The sequence below is a fragment of the Trachemys scripta genome, chromosome 8 (genome assembly GCF_013100865.1).
Source record: "Trachemys scripta elegans isolate TJP31775 chromosome 8, CAS_Tse_1.0, whole genome shotgun sequence".
Taxonomy (NCBI): Eukaryota; Metazoa; Chordata; order Testudines; family Emydidae; genus Trachemys; species Trachemys scripta.
Window position 1 is genome coordinate 91,779,722 of NC_048305.1, and position 17,720 is coordinate 91,797,441.

General features: G+C 43.4%; 1 protein-coding gene across 3 annotated transcripts in view; it reads right to left on the bottom strand.

Moving 5' to 3' along the window:
- The window catches only part of ALG6 (ALG6 alpha-1,3-glucosyltransferase), a 42,552-nt gene extending 30,033 nt beyond the window's left edge, over nucleotides 1-12,519 (bottom strand). The window contains exons 1-2 of one of the 3 annotated variants that reach the window (XM_034778177.1): nucleotides 12,454-12,519; nucleotides 3,797-3,907 (exon numbers count right to left, since the gene is read on the bottom strand). In XM_034778177.1, coding sequence (XP_034634068.1) covers nucleotides 3,797-3,878 — 82 coding nt within the window. In that variant the 5' untranslated portion in view covers nucleotides 3,879-3,907; nucleotides 12,454-12,519. Of the gene's footprint in view, nucleotides 1-3,796; nucleotides 3,908-10,382; nucleotides 10,473-12,279; nucleotides 12,363-12,453 lie in introns of those variants that run through there. The other 2 variants (XM_034778178.1, XM_034778179.1) reach the window with 2 other exon arrangements.
- Nucleotides 12,520-17,720: the final 5,201 nt, after the last annotated feature.

Consider the following 17,720-nt stretch of genomic DNA (forward strand, 5'->3'; position numbering starts at 1 on the left):
TATGCATCTGACAGCACTGGTTTATAATCAGGTTTACTGTTTCCCCTGAATAGTCAGTTAGGCCTTGATCCAACAAGTACACAAATAGTCCCAGTAAAATCAATGGTAGTACTCACATGATTCAAGTAAAGCACATGCTTTCCTGGATTTAGACCTTACTCAGTTGCTCCCTTGCTGAAAATTCTTTTGTAAGGATAAATTATGGAACAACAAAATCCTTATGAAAAAAATTAAGGAATTTTTTAAAACTCAAAACATTATTTAAAGGGTACTCTCTCAGAACTTGGATCATTCTGGAATTAGTCCATTTAAAATAAAATCTAATTAACAGTGTCCCTTTAACATGGGTGAGTGCAGGCAGCACAACAAGATAAAAAGTTAACACAATGGTTAGAAAAGTTATTACATTTTGTGTGTATGTTTAAATAGATGAATTCTCAAAGACCTAAGCTATCTGCAAAACAGAGAGGTCTCAAATGTACATCTTTAGAAGGCACTCAAGTCAACCATCTTTACTAAAAAATTATTAAATCAAACAATCATGCTTGAAAATTTTCTGTCTAACTTCAAGTGAGCACTCCAAGTAAATGAAACCAAAAAGTTATGCATCAATTTATTCACAAAAAAATATTGGACAATTCTTGTGGCTTTAGTGTGAGGCTCTGAGCTACCTTAAGAGAAATTAGGGGTTGATCCCAGACTCGCCCTGTGTTTTTTCTGGCAGGCAGGGATTGGAAGTGTGATGCGTTTAACCAAAGGAGTAAAGAGCAAGCTTTGTACAAATTAACTGACGCTTCCAACAGCCAATTTAGAAAAGCCATCAGGAGGTCTTGAAAAGACTTATGTTAGTTCTTTTGCAGGCAGCACAAGGGGTGGGGGAGAAATGGATCCAATAAACGATTCAACTGTGATTTATCTCATAACAAATTCAGGCATGATGGGTGTAAAAAACTAACCCTTCATTCCAGACCACTTGTATAACCTTTCCTTCACTACTACCAGTACAGCTTTAACTAAATGAACAATTTACTTGTGGTACATAAGAACATAAGAAAGGCCGTACCGGGTCAGACCAAAGGTCCATCTAGCCCAGTATCCTGTCTACCGACAGTGGCCAATGCCAGGTGTCCCAGAGGGAGTGAACCTAACAGGAAATGAAGTGATCTCTCTCTTGCCATCCATCTCCACCCTCTGACAGACAGAGGCTAGGGACCCATCCTGGCTAATAGCCATTAATGGACTTAACCATGAATTTATCCAGTTCTCTTTTAAACTCGGTTATAGTCCTAGCCTTCACAACCCCCTCAGGTAAGGAGTTCCACAAGTTGACTGTGTGCTGCATGAAGAAGAACTTCCTTTTATTTGTTTTAAACCTGCTGCCTATTAATTTCATTTGATGACCCCTAGTTCTTGTATTATGGGACTAAGTAAATAACTCTTCCTTATCCACTTTCTCCACATCACTCATGATTTTATATACCTCTATCATATCCCCCCTTAGTCTCCTCTTTTCCAAGCTGAAGAGTCCTAGCCTCTTTAATCTCTCCTCATATGGGACCCATTCCAAACCCTTAATCATTTTAGTTGCCCTTTTCTGAACCTTTTCTAGTGCCAGTATATCTTTTTTGAGATGAGGAGACCACATCTGTACGCAGTATTCGAGATGAGGGCATACCATCGATTTATATAAGGGCAATAATATATTCTCAGTCTTATTCTCTATCCCCTTTTTAATGATTCCTAACATCCTGTTTGCTTTTTTGACCGCCTCTGCATCCTGCATGGACATTTTCAGAGAACTATCCACGAAAACTCCAAGATCGTTTTCCTGACTTGTTGTAGCTAAATTAGCCCATATCATATTGTATGTATAGTTGGGGTTATTTTTTCCAATGTGCATTACTTTACATTTATCCACATTAAATTTCATTTGCCATTTTGTTGCCCAATCACTCAGTTTTGTGAGATCTTTTTGAAGTTCTTCACAGTCTGCTTTGGTCTTAACTATCTTTAGCAGTTTAGTATCATCTGCAAACTTTGCCACCTCACTGTTTACCCCTTTCTCCAGATCATTTATTAGTAAGTTGAATAGGATCAATCCGAGGACTGACCCTTGGGGAACACCACTAGTTACCCCTCTCCATTCTGAGAATTTACCATTAATTCCTACCCTTTGTTCCCTGTCTTTTAACCAGTTCTCAATCCATGAAAGGACCTTCCCTTTTATCCCATGGCAGCTTAATTTACATAAGAGCCTTTGGTGAGGGACCTTGTCAAAGGCTTTCTGGAAATCTAAGTACACTATGTCTACTGGATCCCCCATGTCCACATATTTGTTGACCCCTTCAAAGAATTCTAATAGATTAGTAAGACACGATTTCCCTTTACAGAAACCACGTTGACTATTGCTCAACAGTTTGTTTTTCTATGTGTCGGACAATTTTATTCTTAACTATTGTTTCGACTAATTTGCCTGGTACAGACGTTAGACTTACCGGTCTGTAATTGCCGGGATCACCTTTAGAGCCCTTTTTAAATATTGGCGTTACATTAGCTAACTTCCAGTCATTGGGTACAGAAGCTGATTTAAAGGACAGGTTACAAACCTTAGTTAACAGTTCCGCAACTTCACATTTGAGTTCTTTCAGAACTCTTGGGTGAATGCCATCTGGTCCCGGTGACTTGTTAATGTTAAGTTTATCAATTAATTCCAAAAACTCCTCTCGTGACACTTCAATCCGTGACAGTTCCTCAGATTTGTCACCTACAAAAGCCAACTCAGGTTTGGGAATCTCCCTAACATCCTCTGCCGTGAAGACTGAAGCAAAGAATCCATTTAGTTACTCCGTAATGACTTTATCGTCTTTAAGCGCTCCTTTTGTATCTCGATAAGGCTTGAAGAGCAAGATTGACCAACTGTACTATGAGGTTGTAGTGCAGGAGTTCTCAAACTGGGGGTCGGGACCCCTCAGGGGGTCACGAGGTTATTACATGGGGGGTCGTGAGCTGTCAACCTCCACCTCTTGCCTCCAGCATTTATAATGGTGTTAAATATACAAAAAAGTGTTCTTAATTTATAAGGGGGGGGTCGCACTCAGAGGCTTGCTCTGTGAAAGGGGTCACCAGTAAAAAAAGTTTGAGAGCCACTGCTGTAGTGCTACTCTGCAATTACTGTATTATCTAAGGTGTAGGAAAGGAAAGCTGACTGTTCTTTTATTCCTTCTAGCATATTTTAGTGGGGGACATTGTAAGATAGGATTAACAGAGCTAGGGGGATTAGAATGGAATAGCTTTTTCAGCATTTTGATTGTGGTGGCTGTGATGTTGCTCATTGCTAAATCCAGAGAAAATGGCAGCTCAAGAGTCTCAAGGGCTTGTCTACACTTGCAATTTACAGCGCTGCAACTTTCTCGCTCAGGGATGTGAAAAAACATCCCCCCTGAGCGCAGCAAGTTTCAGCACTGTAAAGCGCCAGTGTAGACAGTGCACCGGTGCTGGGAGCTGTACCCCCAGCGCCGGAAGCTGTACCCCCAGCGCCGGGAGCTGTACCCCCAGCGCCGGGAGCTGCGCCCCTCATGAAGGTGGGTTTTTTTAAGAGCACTGGGAGAGCTCTCTCCCAGCGCTGCGTCACGACCACACTGCCGCGACAGAACCTTAGGGAGGCCCGGTGGCTATTATAATATGGCCATATACTGCTTCCCATTTATAAAACCTTACAAACAAGTTTTGAACTCTTAACAAAAGCTTTGCAATTCACCTTTATATATTTGTTTTGCAGACTGTGAATATACATTACCTGAATAAGAACCAAATGATACCGTCCACCGTACAATAAGTCCTAGTAAGACAGTAATTGTCATTAAGCTCCATTTTTCCATAGCTGCACTTCAATCCAAGTCAAAGGTACCTGAAAACAAGAAAACAAAGTCTATTGTAGCTCTGCCTATGTTTCTGTTCCTTTATGCATTTCGAGTCCCATCATAATTTAGTGACACTGATGATAGTCTCACTCTGCCCCACACTATAATATTGGTTCTTCCTGCATGCTGCGATTAGACAGTTTATTCCAAGCACTGAAAAGTTTCAAAGCATAAAACCAAACACTACACAGAAATATCTTCTCCCATTTCTGAGCCACAAGCCAACTAGGCTTCTGGCAAAACAAAAAGAAAGAGTGTAAGATTTCAAACTACTGAGAGGAACCCAGATCTCAAACCAACGTTATGCTGTACACACATACACATTACTAGACTCCATCTCCTTAGTATGTTGGGGACTGTACATCTAATACATACAGATGGAATGTGGTTCCTTTATGGATGATTATTGTTATTTGAAAAACTTCCTGTTACAGTGTTTAAGTTAGAGGAGGGAAAATACTGAGGCTGCTCCTATCCATAAGCCGCTCAATAACTTACTTACTACTGAAAACCTGCAAAATATTCAAGGATTTCTATACAATTCCTCAAATTCCTTGACCATTAATCAATTAGCAATAGCAAACACAGAATTGATAATGTGACATTTAACCACTTTTTCTACTGCATTATCTTTTGCTTACATGATGACATAGGCTAAGAATGGATGTTTGATTAACGTCACTGCGCCAGTACTCAATACAGACCTGATTCGGCAGAATCTTATGCCCAGAAGTAGAGCTTACTGAAATGAGTAGTCCCATTTACATTAACAGGACTACTAACAGCAGCAAACTCTACACAACTGGGTACTAATTGTTTTCAGGATCAGGCTCTAGTCTCTTACAAAAATATTTTAAAAACAACTGACACTTTCACTAAAATAAATCAATCCTAAACTACTTGTTAAAATAGGACACAATTTTTTTAAAAATATACATATACAAAAAAGTCAGGATTTCAGATACACCTGAAGCCTTAAAGTTACAAATAAACACATTTCAGAAGTCAAAAGGATTTTTACTTGGTTGATGATATCATTAACGTCTAAATTTAAGCAAGAGGCTGCATCCCTTGCCCTTTACTAGGTATTTATAACACAATCACTTCTACCAGAAGAAAACTAACCTGATATCCTACTAAGCGAAGAGGATTTGACTACAAAATGCTGAGTTTTAAGCCCATCTACGTATTTGGACAAATATTTAAGATCCCAACAGTTCAAGTATTTGTTTATTTAAAATACTTCATCTTTAAATGTAAGCAATGTTCACATTTGTTTGTTTCTTCTCTTCCTCCACAGAGTTAAAGGAGAGAAAAATTTTAACAGCTTCTGATAGGGTTACCATATTTCAGCAAGCAAAAAAGAGGACAGGAGGAGCCCCACCCTAGCCCCGCCCCCATCCTGCCCTAGCCCCGCCCCTGCCCCTCCCACTTCCCGCCCCCCTCCGAACTCCCAACCCTCCCCCGCCGCTCCTTGTCCCCTAACTGCCCCCCAGGACTCCACCCCCTACCTAAGCCTCCCTGCCTCTTGTCCCCTGACTGCACCCACCTGAGACCCTCCCCACATCCTAACTGGCCCCCTAGGACCCTACCCCCTACCTGTACCCTGACTGCTCCAACCCTTATCCACACCCCCACCCCTAGACAGACCCCTGGGACTCCCACGCCCCATCCAACCACTCCTCACCCTCTGACAGCCCCCCCAGAACTCCCGACCCATCTAAACCCCTCTTTCTGTCCCCTGACTGCTCCGATCCCTCTCCCCACTCCTGCCCCCTGACAGCCCCGCCCCCAGAACTCCCAATCCCCCCCCCCGCTCCTTGTCCCCTGACTGCCCCCTCCTGGGACCCCTGCTCCTAACTGCCCTCCAGAACCCCACCACCTACCTAAGCCTCCCTGTTCCTTGTCCCCTAACTGCCCCCTCCTAAGACCCCCCCACCCTAACTGCCCCCCAGGACCCTACCCCCTACCTGTACCCTGACTGCCCAAAACCTTATCCACCCCCCCAGAAAGCACCCCCCGAACTCCCGACCCCCCATCTCTTGACTGCCCCCTCCAAAACCTTCCTGCCCCTTCTCCGACTCCCTGGCCCCCTTGTTGTTGGTCTTCACCTAATGTCTCTGTGAGCTTGCTCAGGAACGGCCTGAGCCGTTCGTCCTGGCACGCTGGGCAGCAGTGGAGGAGGAGCAGGGGAGGAGCTCCAGACTGCCGGAGGCGATCTGCGAATGCAGGGAGGGAGGCAGTGATCTCTGCTGCAGGGGAAGCGGAGGAGGGGCTCTCTCTGGCTGTCGGAGCCACATGTAAGTGGCACCATCCGGCCGGCTGCCCTGTTAGCCGCGCGCGCTCTGCATGGCGGGGGGGGGGGGGGGGGGGGGGGGGGGGGGGGGGGGGGGGGGAGTCCGGACATTTACAAATTCCCCCCGGACGCTATTTTTAGCTCAAAATACCGGACATGTCCGGGGGAATCCAGACAAATGGTAACCCTAGCTTCTGATAACTTATGTTGAGTACCCTGTTTAATTCCAAAGTTCTGAAATAAATTATAAAGTTTGCTAAATAAGAAATATTTATTAAAGAGAACATGAAAGAAAAAGTATTATATTTTTTTTCTTTTACTCAGTTATGAGAATGAGCATGCATGTCTTTCTGCAGTCTCCCTGAAAGCTAAGCTCCACACAGCACAGGAAAGCCATAAGAATGAGAAGCCTTCTTCCTGTTCTACCCCTCTCATGGTACTGCTCTGCTACCTACCCCAATAAAGGAAAACTAGTAAATTAAAATGCCTTGTTCAAAAAATTTAAGTTCAAAAATTTTTACTTTCAAACACCAGAACAGCAAATGTAACTTTTCTTGTCTGCATAGTAAACACTGGCACTTTTATCTGTTTGAATAATCAAAGTGGTGCTTTCCGTGCCTTCTTGGTTGCAAAGATTTGAACTGCTTCCTGAAGGTCCACAGTCTGGGCCAGCTCATGCTCTATTGAGATGGTTGCAAGGCTGACCAGCCTCTCTTGTGTCATTGTGGAGCTTAGATGTGTTTTTATTAACTTCAGTTTGGAGAAGCTGAGTTCTCCACTGGTAGGGTTACCATCCGTCCGGGTTTCCCCAGACATGTCTGGCTTTTTCAGCTTTAAATGGCCGTCCGGGGGGGATTTCTAATAAAGTACAAATATACGGGATTTCCCCCTTCCCCTCATGCTGGTGTAGGTCCTCAGGTATAGTGAGGAGTTTTGGAATATCATACAACACCCCAAATATACTGCTGTGTTCCCTGAGCTGCATGAAACATTTTTCAACTGACAGTATTGCACAATCTAGCACCTGATTAAAGAATTCAAATTTGAATTGTTGTTTGGGGTCTCTTATGGGATTATCCCGTGCCTCGTAATCAAAATGTCTTCTTCTTTAGTGACTCTTGTATTCTTGAATGGGTGGGAAAATAGCTTCAGTGTGAAGTTCCTCTGCCAACTTCTGTGCACGCTTCAGAACGTTTTGAAATCCCTCATCTGACCAGTAAGACTGTAGGTATGAATTTGCTTTGTCCAGTTGTTCCATTGCTCCAGATATATCTAGGTCAACACCTTGGAGTCTCTTGCTTACAACATTTATTTCAAACAGTATGTCATGCCACAACACTAAACACAGAAATTTGAAGTTATGTGTTTCTGGTGATTCCATTTCCCTCTGCCACTGTTCTGCCATGAACAGTTCCTGTCATAACATTATCCTCCATAAGGGCAACTATGGCATCATCTATCTTCCCAATTTGGTGTTTGATAGGCTTTATTGCCTCCACTCGACTTTCCCATCGTGTAGCACTCAGTGGTTTCAGTGTCAGAGAGGATGTTCCCAGCTGTTGCTTCAAAATTTGCCATCGATGAGTTGATGCAGAGAAAAATGCATAGATGCTTTGAATTACATTTAAAAAATTCAGCAGCCTCATTAGAAGCTGATGCTACATCACTGACCACCAAGTTCAATGAATGAGAACTGCATGGGACAAAAAAAGCTCGAGGGTTTAACTCTCAGATCCGTGTCTGAACTCCCCTGTTCTTTCCTCTCATGTTGGTACCATTATCGTAGCCCTGACCTCTCATGTCAGCTATCGCAATTCCCATATTTTCCAGCTTTTTAAGAAGCACATTTGTCATACCAGCTCCTGTAGTATCATCAATGTCAATAAATTCTAGAAAATGCTCTCTGACAGTCACCATTGCAGAGACATATTCACTAGGTTCTGCTGTTGTTACAAAACACACTATTAAAGTAATTTGTTCCGTATGGCTGATGTCAGGCGTGCAGTCCAGAATAACAGAGTAATATCTTGCTGACTTCAGATCTGCCACAATCTTCTGTTTGACTTTTGTTGCCAGTAACTGTATGATCTCATTTTGAATTATTTTTCCAAGGTAATGGTGATGCTCCTGGAGTACAGCATCAAACTCAGCCATCAGCTCCACAATTTTACGGAAGTTTCCATTGTTTGGCACATACAGCTGATCTGAAGTGCCACACGGTGCTAGGTTTTGGGTAGCAAGCATTCTCACAATGGCAATGAGCCTTTTCAGAACATTTTGCCAGTAAAGAGACTCTGATGCAATCTACTCTTGATGCTGATCATCTATGGTGGCCTTTAACCTTAGTCTCATCTCAAGCTCTTTCCACCTATGGAATGCTCTCTGGTGATTTGCTCCCTGCTCATGGCATGCCAGATTTCTAGCCAGATTTTTCCAGTCCCATTGTCCCAATGTGGCTGGAACATTAAACTGGAAGAGTTTGCAACAAAAACAGTATGCAGCATTCTGGGTTTAAGTACATAAGCCATGGCCTCTCCACTTTGTCACCATTGGGGATTTCATGCCAGTAATGTGTTGGATGGAAACGGCTATTTTCATTGTCTTTGGGGAACATAGTTTTTCACTTGCTATGGCCCATGCGGTACAAGGAAGTCCCTCAGGCTACTGCTCAAGTGGGTCCACAGTCCTGGATCATCTAGACTTAAGGAACTAAACTCAGCAGCAGCTGTTTCTTGCGCCTCCACCACACTCTTCTCTGATCTACACTTTTCTTCAAGAATGTGCATGGTTACATCCATTTGAGATGGAGATACGGATGCTGCAGTAGCTGCCAGGTCACCTGTACTCTGACTAACTGGAGGATCAGACATCTCTTCACCACACACATCCTCACTGGGGCCGGAGGGCTCACTGTGAACATTTGTGTCTATGTATCTCAGGAGAGCTCCTTCCTGCTTAGATAGAAAAGCTTCCTTTGCTTTCTCTCTTTTTCTGAATGCTGCCCCAGAGGGGTGTTTTCTTCTTTCACTCATGACTGCTGTTCTGTGCCAGCTATAGTGGCTCTCAACACTCAATTGAAGGGGACAAATAAGCAAGCTGGTAGCAGGGCCTGAGTGAGGGAAGATATCAGTGTCTTAAGGGCCTAACTGGCTCCTACTACTTCAGTTGACTGCCTGTTCTCCTTAAGTGGGTTCAGGGAAGCAGCAGGAAACAGGAAGCAACCTGAGAAGCTGGTGTTAATCAGTCCAGGCTCCTGGGGGTGCTAGAGAGGTAAATAAGAGGCTCCACCTCCTCTCTCTCCCAGCAGCTTTCTGTTATTCCCTCTCACCTTTTCTCCTGCCTGCTATGTCTCTTGTGCCCTCCTTCCTCCAGCACAGCACTCCACCATCTCTGTGCATCTAGAGCAGAGAGAATATGCACCCGCAGCAGACACAATGTTCTACACTCTGGGTCCTAGTGGCACCCCGACCCTCCCCAGTCTGGCACCTGAGGCGGCCGCCTCAGTTCACCTCATGGTAAGGCCAGCCCTGGCCACAAATATACTCAGGGTACGTCTACACTTACCGGAGGGTCCGGCGGCAGGCAATCCATGTTCTGGGATCGATCCCGGAAGTGCTCGCCGTCGACGCCGGTACTCCAGCTCGGTGAGAGGAGTACGTGGCATCGACGGGGGAGCCTCCCTGCCGCGTCTGGACCCGCGGTAAGTTCGGACTAAGGTACTTCAAATTCAGCTACGTTATTAACGTAGCTGAATTTGCGTACCTTAGTCCGAAGTGGGGGGTTAGTGGGGACCAGGCCTCATGCACCTAAGTCACGTTTTTAGGCACCCACTGCAATCCACAAAACTCCCACTCAGTTTCTGCCTAACCCTGTAGGTAGCTAAACTCACCCGACACCTAAGTTATTGCAGTAAAAGTTCCCTAGGCACCTACATTCCTGCCTCTGAGCATATGCACCACTGACTCACTCTAGGTGCCTGGACACCAATCTTCCAACTAAGCGACCCACATATCAGGGGGAAGATAGATGTTTCTCTGCCTAAACTGTGTGTCGGGCCCAATCCAGTAGATGTGCTAAGACGCGGCCTAACTTCACAAAATGACTGGAGGGAGTGGAGAAAGGAGGACCTTGCTTATTACCTTAATCGCTGACCTAAAGATTCTCACCTGGAATGTGGGAGACTCCTGGTTTAAGTTCCCCTTCTGCCTGATGAGGAGACAGGATTTGAACAGGAATCTGCCACCTCACTGGGTGCAGGTGCATAATGCTGTTGTGACTCAGAAAAAAAATTAATTCCTTTCTGATTACTGGTTCAGGATGAGTGCTTAAGAAAAGGTACTAGTCCTGAAAGCACTTGCACTGTTCCACCACAGTGTTTCTCCGTTTTGTCAAGCCATGAAACTTTAGACCTCAGCTTGTTGCCATTCATATTTTTGTTGTTACTGAATGTTACGTAAAACTTTAACTTCATTAGACTGTTGAAGCTCCTGTCAAATGTAGGAAAGGAAATACTTAAAATGTCAGCAGCAGCTCCAAAGTCTCTAAACCCTTGACCAGAGAGGAAATTGCAGTTGAGGTGCAATAATTAGCATTTTTAACATTTTGTGAAACCATTCAACCAGTTTCAACACCGCCAACAAAACTGAACATACATTAGAAAACAGGTGACACCCAAGTTATCAAATCTAGTCATTCTGATTATCATTTTCCTTATCCTGACACTCATTTCAATACCAGCACGATTTTATAGATCCATGTTTTATACTCTCTGCAGTCAGGCTATGATTACAAGGTTTCGTGGTATGGTGTTAGTTCTAGATCTCAGTTCTTGATATAGCAGCCACTAAAATCACATTACAATGAAGCGGAGAGGTCAAAAGGCAAAATGGAATCACAATGATGTTTTTTCAGTGCTGATATCTCACAAACCACCATGGTTGAAAAAATTAAGCAACATTGCCAAATTAGAGTTGTATTTTGCTAGTGATAAATTATTAATTTCTCTCTGTGCTATCTTATGAAATACTGTTCATTTATAAATGGACCAGGCAAAAACACAGGCCAAGACAGCAAACCTCTGGGACCTATCCCAACAAAATCTATTGGCTCGGACCCTTGTAAAGAGAAATGGATGAGTTTTGTTCAACTCCAGTTATAATTTTGTATGAGGCATTTCCAATCTTTTCCCATTGTGACTCCTTAAATAAGGGTATGATGAAAAAGGAGAGGAAGAAGCCACTGATGTGCCTGAACAAAGATGGCAGTTTCAGACAAATATTTTTTAATAAAGAAGGCAAAGGAAGAAAAAGCCTCGGAGAAGATCCCTAGACTAATGGCCTCTAACTAGTGTGCCCCCCATATGTTTGTGTGTGATGTTATTAGGCACGTAATGAGCACTATGATGAAATCCAAGTGCTGCTCAGCACGGTAAAAGGAAAAGGCGACCAATATATATTTGTCAATCAGTTGATTTCTCCGATGATGGATCGATGTGCTACCTACTCGGTATGCAGAGGACCCCATCCCCACCACAAACACCAGGACAGACCCACATAGGGTGTCCATACGTCCCGATTTTATAGGGGACAGTTCTAATTTGGGGGTCTTTTTCTTATATAGGCTCCTATTACCCCCCACCCCATCCCGATTTTTCACATTTGCTATCTGGTCACCCTAGACCCACACCCACCTCTCGGCACCGTTAGGGGACTCCACTTTGAGCCCAACGGCAACCCGCCCTGCCCACGACAGTCCGGGGCGGAGGGGGGAGGCCACACACTCCCCCTGTCAAAGGGAGGGCGGCAGACGTAGAGGGGCCAGGGCGGCATGCCCCCGCCCCCGCCCCCTTCAGGGCTCTACACTGGGGGGCGGGTGTCCCAGCTGACAGGAACATGCCCTTCCAGCGCCTCCTCCCCTGCCGGTCTCACAGCAGAGGGCCCCAGGCGCGCCCCCTTCACGTATGGCAGCTAGGGCACCCTCCAAACCCCCCGTTAACCTCCCGCCGCGGCTCCGGAGGTCCCACCCCCGGTGACACCCGTGGAGCGTGGACCGCCTCACACGCACCGACTGGGAGTCCAGGAAGCGCCCCGCGCAGCTTTCCCGCCCCCACGAGGCACCCGGAAGCGCTGCTTCCCGCTCTCTCGGCACGGGAGCGCGCTCCCGCCTCCCCCCTTCCCTCCTGCGGGAGCACGCAACTCCTGCGCGAGCCCGCGGATCCCACTGGACAGACAGACTCACCGTGACGCGCGCGTCCCCCGGCGATTCCGCGCTCGAGTCGAGCTATTTCCGGGTCTGGAAGACGGGCACGCGCACGTAGTAGTCCGGTGAACGCGGGTGCGAGGACGTAGGGCTGAGGGAGGGGATGGGGAATGGAGAGAGTGAATGGGGACAAGCCACTGGGGGGGGGACAATGGGAGCGAGGCAGCATGGGGGGGCCAGGAGAATGGGGGGACAATAAGGGGCAGCCAGGGGAATGGGCACATGATCTGCCAAACAGAGCCCCACCAACCCTAAGCACTACTAGGCCCACTGCCTCAGGCACTACAGGTGGCTCTTCTGTGGCCTCCTCTTAACCAGGTGAGGAGGCTCCACCAGGGCTTTAACTTACCAGTTTGTGATGTGCTCCTCTTCTGCACTAGCCGATTGCATCGTATTAGCTGACCAGTGCTAACAACACACCTCTTGCCCTAGTCTAGACATGGCTTGTTACCCCCGCCACCTCCTCAAGGCAAAACATCTACATTAGCACACAGCATCCTGGCCTGAACGTACACAGATTGTAAATGTCAGAAGGTGCCAAAATTCACACTCAGAATAACATTAATGCTGCCTCAGTCACTACACACAGACCTTGTCTACTGCCAAAAACAGGACCTGTAATTCACCAAACGTTCAGCTCTTCTGGTGGCAGCACTAGTGCAGCTATGGCTTCAGGCAGCTGCCAGCTCTTTATGCACCTTGTTGTTTTATCATACTCAGGTTAGATCTTTATGATGGTACTTAAAAAATCAATGGCCACCTAAAACCCAGTCTGCTGTAGTGCTGCTCCTGTTGCTGCAACTGGTGGAGATGAAATGTTACAATGGTGGGAAATTATTGGCAAAAAACCTGGTGGGGTAAACACTACTAGGGACTGGGGCGAAGGTATTTAGGCATCCAACTCCCATAGATCTGGCCCTGGCTTACTTACTGGGAGCAGTCTGGAGTCCTGTTCTTTGCCAAAGGAAGGGTGCAGTTTGAGGACCTGTTGTGCCTCAGGGAGAAAGGATCTAGGGAGCAGTTTGGGAGCAAAGGAGAGACCTACCATCAACAATCTCTTTCAAATTTTTCATATTCTAGTTATTTCTTTACCCTCAGTAATACTGTTGAGGGACCTGACAACTTAACCTAAAGAACATTACTCAGTGGATAGTACTAGACAAGATTCACATGACTATTACCTATTGCCAACAGTGTAATATGAATTGATCTATTTTCCAAGTTTCTTCCTTGATTAATGTTTTTTGTCTTTTGTGTGCGTGTGTGTGTTCATTCCTGGGACAGTGGTTTTAACAGAACACGGACTATTTCTTCTAATAATACAAGGCACAGATAGTAAGATTTTCAGGGCCCAATCCTGCAAGCCTTCCAGGCACAGAACTCTCACTGAAATGGAGTTCCAAACTGAGGCGTTTTATAGGATTTGAGCGTGAATGCTACAGAAGGTAGATATTTATATTGGCAATTACCATTTCATGAGTAGCATATACATTTTAAGAAATATATAAGACTTCATTTTTTCTGACCTACAGGTAAAACTATCAATGTGATGACATACTTCCTCAACCACTTTTTCAGGAAAATATTACCTGGAACTCATTTATTTAATTTACAACTATAAAATATTAAAGTTTTAAACCTCAGTCCTGCAAAGACTTATGCACATAGTTAACTTTGTTATCATAGTGAAGACTCATTGGAAGTACTCATGGTGGTAAAATTAAGCAGCTGCTTAAGTCTTTGGGGTATCAGGGCCTTAGATGGTAGTCGGGGGAGGAGGGAGAGTCTTTCAAGGACATCCATGCAACATGTAGGACATTTCCCTACTCTCACTAATCTCCTCATTCCTGACATTCCTCACCCTACCTCTACCCCCAATTTAAAAAATATTAAAAACCAACAACAAAGCTTGTAACTAACAAGCTATGCCAATCCTTCACCATATTCATTTGGTCTTATGTTGTAACCCCAGCCTCTATTCTGTGTCTATTTTATGTCTTCTAGAATGTAATCCCTCCCCCACACCCAAATAAGGCCTTTGGATGGTACTATAATAATTATTTAATTATTATTAATAACTAATAAAGAATGATCATCAATAGATCCAGTGGGAAACCCTCCCCAAAAAATTAGTTTTTTTGTCAAAAAAGCAACATTTGGAAAATGTTTGACATGTGATAGTAGTATTTTGTCTAGTCTACTCTTGTACATCAGCAGAATGACTACTTCCCAAAAGTATTTTCTAATGCAATATATAGGATAGGATATAGCTGCCATTCCTAGTCATATATCTTCTGAGTGTAATGAATTCAGCAACAAACATATCACCAAAATATAGTTATTCACCATTTGAAGCAATTTCTGCTCTTTGCTTATCATCCCACTCAGTGTGTTCTTTAAGTATTAGAAGATGGAAACTATAGGATCTTTAACAGATGACCATATAAACCACTTATTGGTTTCTAAACCGCGAGAACTCTGAGCACCTTTGGATCTCTGAATCTAGCTGAAGATAGTAGATATAGATAAGAACATCATGACATTATCAGAGCATCAGATTTTTACAATGAGAGCTAATAAACCAGCTAACTTTATTGACTCATATGGATACTTAATTAAATAATCGCTTGTGCAAGAGATGAATCAAGATTCTAGGGAATGTCTCATTGGGTCCTAAATACATGAATCTATAAAAAACTCAGACTCAAAAATACATTGGTTACAAGAGCAAATAAATTAGAACTGGAATGGTATTAGATGCTATGAAGTATAAAGACCACTAACAACTTGCAGTCCCCTTTTTTAAATTATTTTAATTCTGTGTGAAGAGTTAATCCTCATAGAGGTTATAGCTTCTTTAACATAGCAGTTTGAAATCGGTGAGATAAACAAAACTATAATTTCAAATCTATCTGAGATCTCCATAACCACCACTCCCTGAGATTACTGATCCAGCAAGACTGAGTCACAATGCTATCAATTCTGATACAGTTTTCAAAAACAGTTCTGGTTGATGTCAACGGAAATTTTGCCTATTGCCTGTTTGGCTCCAAATTTAGCAAAGTAGGAGGCAGAGCTGGCAAATAATAGATAGGCCAAAGCACTATTTTAATCTAGCTAGCCAGCCAGCCAGCTCTGCCTCCTTTTGGCAGTTCCTTTTTCTGTTTTCTTCATGGTTTTGCCTCTACAATTAACTGATAGCTATTCCTTATTTAGAATAACAAGCAGAGTAATAATGTTAAACAAATCCAAGAATAGCATGCATCCTTCATAGTATCTGAGTTAATAACTACGTAATTCAACAGTGAAAGCAATAAAGCTATATCCTGTAGGTAATTGATATTATTCCCTAACTTTTGGGGCACTCTATCTCCACATGTATATTTGACAGAGAATTCTTAGAGCTCTGTATTCGAGTGTTAGGCTTTATTGCTGAAAGTTCAAGTGCATTAGTTCAATTAGCTTAGCTACCCTTGTTGCAAGGTGAAATCATTCACTTCCCCAGGAAATCTTTGTATTGAATGCTTTCTAAATACTTGTATTGGCCACGTTGCCTGAAATCGAGTCTCTGTCACTAGTATTTCTGCAGTGACTTTGACCAAATCAATGACTGGAAAAGGCATTAAGGACACATTGTAACAACGGGGCAGTAGACAAACGGGGTTTGATTTTGTTTCTTACCAGGAGAGAGAAAGGAATAATGATCAGGAAGATCGTTTCTATTAACCCTTTTCACATCCTCATGACGTTTGAATGAGTTTACTGGCCGTTTTTATTTATTTATTATTACAGCTATTACAATTGACGTAAACCTGCATAGTCGAAACACAAATATCGCTAGTGTGTTTCATAACTCTAGAAGGAAATGCAATCTGAATGATGGAAAAGTCCTTCCTATAGCGGATAGGAGGGAAAGAGGCTTGGAAGAAGCTGCAGCTATAAAAAGTTGCTTTCCAGCTCATGTAGGATTTAATTCCTGAATTGAGCTGGGATGCAGGAGGGAGTGGGAAAACATACTCTGGAGACGTTTGCAGTTTGACCTTTTACTGGGCCCTCAACACTATAAAAATTGTAAGTATCTGTCCTTATGCCACACGCATTTGGTCAAAAACCTGGAACATTGAAAACTATTACACTGATGGTTTCCTTTTAAACAGAGCGGTTTAGCCACGGTTATTTTGCATCTTGACTTTTATTATTTCTCTTTGTTAATCTTTACCATAATCCGCCTGAGAGATGATTGGCATTGGGCTATAATAATAATAATTAATACATAAATAAATAAACTAGTTAGAAGGGCATGGTTGACCTTAAGACTGACTACTACTATTTTTAATTAAATTCAAATAATTCTCAAACTCCAGATTAAAACCAGTGCCCATTGGTTTAACCCTTCGCTGTGAGTTATATGTAAGCACAGCCGGTCTGCTACTGCTATTCCTGGTTGACATTAACGCTACAACTCCATGTGCTTCTAGAACGTGGACTTTAATTTGGGGGAGGGATTCCTGAACTGGAAATATATTTCTTCTTTCATACGCTGTTACATTGTGGATACATTGTTACCTCTGTAAAAGAAAGTATGTTTGAGGTTCAGCCATTTCACTGCTTAATTGAGAGGAGAGGCAGAGTTGTTTTCCTATGCCTTGGCTTTTCCCATCTTGTTGAAGCTCAAGTAAGCAGGGATTTTATTAAACCTTTAGTCCAAGGACACTCCTTCTCACATTTTGTGATCTTAATCAAGTTGCGGAGTGCCTCCTTTCTCAGCTTGCTTACCAAATCCTGAATTAATAAAGTTTACTTAGTTATTTAAATAGATTAAATGTCACATTTTAAATGGAAGGGGAAGGCTCTACCTCACTGACCTATTTTTCATTTCTGATTTAGAAAAAGGCAAGATTAGCATGGATATTGCATTTTCAAGGACCTCGCCACTATTAAATAGACTGTTAAGTGCATTTTATGGCTGAAGAGTCTGTTCCCAGTTCAGTCTCAAAGACGTGCTAAGTTCATCTCTACCTGCTACATTGAACATTCACTGACTAAAATACTTTCTGTGGATGTAATACCTATGATCTGTATCTTTTAAGTGCATAACGCTAAATGTTTTAGGACTAGTAAAACGTAACTCAATAAAAGTCCCTAGAATGTAAGTGTGGTCTCTCAAGAAAAATATATTGTTCATATTTGGCCAATTATATGCATTCCTTGCTCCATTAACAGATATTGGTATCTAAAGGTGACCG